This window comes from Sinocyclocheilus grahami, unplaced genomic scaffold (genome assembly GCF_001515645.1).
Source record: "Sinocyclocheilus grahami isolate Dianchi unplaced genomic scaffold, SAMN03320097.WGS_v1.1 scaffold51.1, whole genome shotgun sequence".
Taxonomy (NCBI): domain Eukaryota; kingdom Metazoa; phylum Chordata; class Actinopteri; order Cypriniformes; family Cyprinidae; genus Sinocyclocheilus; species Sinocyclocheilus grahami.
Window position 1 is genome coordinate 2,234,650 of NW_015505230.1, and position 4,032 is coordinate 2,238,681.

A 4,032-nucleotide genomic window follows, 5' to 3' on the forward strand; every position below is an offset into this window, starting at 1 on the left:
ACTCAGACCTTTCCAATGATATGTTTTTTGTCAAGATTATAAAAAGTTTTGATTCTAAAAGACCGTAATTCATTTTGTAATATGACACTTGACACCGCCCACTACGGGGGAGGAGACCGCCAAAAGATTTTAAAGTACCATTTCCATGGTAACGCAATGTCTGATTTCGAAATGGTTTTCATGGGATGAATCTTGGGCTTCTAAGCTTTCAAATGATATATGATTTATGATGATTACTAAAATATTTGATAGAGAAAAAGACAACAAAAAAAAAAGAGCGCCAAACATCCCACAGGTGGGACGGTGACAGTTAAGGGTTAATCATACAAGCTTTTTGGCCAATTGCAAGAATCTAAACCGTGCCTTTTTATAAGAAAGAGAATTTAAAGCTGATATTTCTACAAATATTTACCAGTTAATCAGTATATATATATATATATATAGTTTATATAATCTATAAACCTAAAATAAAAATATAATAAAAAAATATTTTATTAAAAAAACGAATTTATTAAAAAATAAATATACTATTTATTTAATGCACTGTTTGAACTTTATTCAAAAGGAAACTCCAACATTAAAAGGAAATAAGAACAGTTATTTTTTTAGCTTTAAAAAAACAAAAAATTATATTCATGTGCATATACAGAAACAAGCTTATCTAAAATCTTCTAGACACAAAAGAGGAAAACAAAAGGCACACACCATCAGGAATTGAGCAATCAAAAGCATGGCTATGAAACGCAAACTCACAGGTTTCAGCTTGCTTTGCACACTAGGTGTTCATGAGCAAAGATATGTATTATTTTAGCAGATCGGTTTATTTGAACTAGTTTTTACTTACACTAGAGCACATCTTTAAATAAGTTTTATTAACTGAACTCTTAAATTGAACTAAATAATAAATCTTTCAAGCCCACAACAAAAAAAACTAAACATTTTGCATCAAAACTGGAAAACACCTAAAGGTGCTGAAATTGTCATTAACAAACAATCAGAAGAAAGAAAACTAGCTTTCGACTTCTAAAAGTAATCTAACAAATAAAATAAACTCCTCTGTGTAGAACTGTGTAATGTAAACTCTAAAGAAAAAGAAGTAAATGTAAAGCCTATCAATTTAGCTGCCCATTGGTGCATTGAGGTTTGTGATTGGCTGGATCACTGGCCTCCCACAGCTTCTGAAACTCCTGCTGATAGGGCCGCACAAGCGCCGGCTCCTCCGTAACCATGATGTTTTCTTTGTTGCTCTGGACTGCGGTTAGGGTCCAGTTGAGGGAGCCAGTGATCAATTTCCTGCCGTCCACTAATGCAAACTTATGGTGCATATGAACAGCTGCGCTCATCTCGTGCCTCACACGGATGCCTGTAATAGAGGTCAAAAACAGATTGGAAACGATCAATTAGCTCCAAATCCGCTTGCAAATTAACAACAGATGCGATTTCGACATCTGTCAAACCCCTCCATGAATCCTCTAGATCCTTTAAGTCTGCTCTAATGCATCATCACAGTCCGCAGTAGGCGGGTGTAACAGCTCGCAGAAGTTACAGCACTGTCTACTGAAACAACATGACAGTTTTTACTACCTGCAACAGTCGTACAAGTTCTGACTATGAATCGTTTCGTACTGCATACCAGAGTTGTGAAAACAAGCACATGCTAAATACAATGATAAGGTTTGCAGACTCAGTAAAAACCTCGAAATATTATGGAATAGTTTTTTTTTTAATTCTTAGAATTTTTACTTTTTTTTTAATTCTTAGAATTTTAAAAATGTGATTTTAACTCTACTAATGTAATAATAATGAAGATTAATAACGTCTTAAGTCACAAACATTATAGACATTCTATGTTTTTTTAAGTTATACTTCAGTATTGGGAAATTACTAATACTTCAGTAACGCTTCAGCTATAATATTATTATTTTGCGAGAGAGAGAGAGAGAGAGAGAGAGAGTATATGCTTTGGCCATACAGTATATACCGTATCAGCAATTTATGAGCTGCTTGTAAATCCTGCAATATGTCAAGAGTATTATTTAAAATAAGTACCCACCATTATTAGACAAATTCTTCAAATTATTATTATTATTTTTTTTAATCAAATGTAATTTCCCAGTCACATTTTCTTGGTTAAATAACTCAGAAAAAGAAAAAAAAATCTATTTAATATTTTTACATTAACATTTGCGTTGTTTTATTTTTGTACTACACATTTTTTTCTCATCCAATATTTTGTGGAGGCACTGCCTCTGTGTCCTCCTCGGAGAAAATGCCCCTGAGATATATATATATATATATATATATTATAAATACACACACATGCATGTATATATTTAAGAAAAATATGTTTTGTTTATATATAAAATATTTATATTTATATAAATTATATACGAATATAAATATATAAATTTATATATAAAAAAATATATATACATGTATGATTGTTTGTGTATTTATTTATCTATACACAATAAATATACACAGTACACACACAATCGCGATTAATCGTTTGACAGCACTAATGTATATATACATTAATTTTTTTAATTAAACATACTTATACTTTAACTATAACTATATATATTATTATACTTTTTGTCTGATTTTGTTTTTTTTTTCTGGAATATAGCATCTTACTTTTCTGGTAGTTTTTTTTTTGTCCGTTTCTTGAGTTTGATGACTGACATCTTCACTACTATTAACAATGGCAGAATTTTCATTTTGGCGTGAACCAACCCTGTGAAATCCCATTATGCGACAACACACCTGCCTTACGGAGGGCGCCGATCTGAGATCCAGTGATGGTCATGTAGTCTCTGTCCGTAACCACTCGTACAACGACTCCCTGTGCTTTTTTGCTGCATACTTCACACCGATGTCACTTTGTGTAGAAGCCTTTAGTCTTGGCCTGGGTGCATGGAGAGAGAATATGGAAAAAATACGTATTCACAGGTTGTTCAAGTTGAGTTTGATCAGTTTCTCACCACTCGAGCCAATGTGATGAGGGTACACTGGACCAGCGTGTGGTTCATGTCTTCGAAAAGGTCATTGGCCTCAAAGATGTCATGTGGTTTCAGGCCGTATTCACCAATGGCTCGAACAAAGTGAGTGATGTTCTCTAACTAAGAGAGATTGAAGGAATAGATCAAAATAAAGTTAGGAATGGATACATCTTTATATTTCTCCAAAATTCTTCTTGTCTCATAGATACCAATATGCCATGTCCAGAAATACAGTATTTGTAGGTCAACTCATTTGAAGTACTCTAAACAGACTGGAGTTAATGAGGTAAAATAGTCCATTCATTAGCGGAGTTTGACTCTTGTGTTGCATTCCTTGTTTATGCAATCTACTCTTTATAGCCTGTTTGTTTTAACTACTGTAACTATTTGCACTTTTAAATCAATAACCACTTTGACAGTGCCAAAGGACTGCGTTAGTGTTTTAAATAGGTGGTTTAATCATAACAGCGCTTAGAGCAAAATTCTGTACACATCTACATTCTCTGCATTTCTCTAAACTAAACAGCACATATCCGCAAAGCTGAAGGATCCATCACATGTACTTATGTATTGTAACAAACATCAGTTGCATTCTTAAAACGGCATAAATGTGGCTCATAGTTTCCATTTCAAAACATCAAACATAGTATGCATACAAATTTGATTAGGAGCAACACGAGTGATGCTTCAAAATTCAAACATTGCGGATATACACATTACCTTGTGCCAATTCAGTGCTGAATGATTGACCTTCAGAATGGATCCAGGTTGCAGTTTGTTGATCAGCCTAGTGAACAAAAGATTCTCATTAATTTGCATCTACATGTCCACTAACTCTCAGAGTAGACTGTTAGGGTAGGTTTAGGGTTAGTAGAATAAGTTGACAAAGAAAGTGTTAGAAGATATTAAGCAGACAGTCTACTAATACTCTACTAACTGCTAGTTGACATGTAGTTGCAAAGTTACTTACTGTTAATAGAATGTCTAAAGTGGACTATCGAAATAAAGTGTTACCTAAAAGAGATTTTTT

General features: G+C 33.3%; 1 protein-coding gene across 1 annotated transcript; it reads right to left on the reverse strand.

Annotated features, from left to right (window-relative positions):
• Positions 1-950: 950 nt before the first annotated feature.
• On the reverse strand, positions 951-2,843 carry LOC107583251 (mitochondrial cardiolipin hydrolase-like). Its single transcript, XM_016269397.1, has 2 exons — positions 2,767-2,843; positions 951-1,363 (listed from the first exon to the last, which is right to left on the reverse strand). Exons 1-2 carry the CDS (start codon positions 2,807-2,809, stop codon positions 1,113-1,115), a joined length of 294 nt encoding a protein of 97 aa, XP_016124883.1. The 5' UTR covers positions 2,810-2,843; the 3' UTR covers positions 951-1,112.
• Between the last annotated feature and the right edge of the window lie 1,189 nt (positions 2,844-4,032).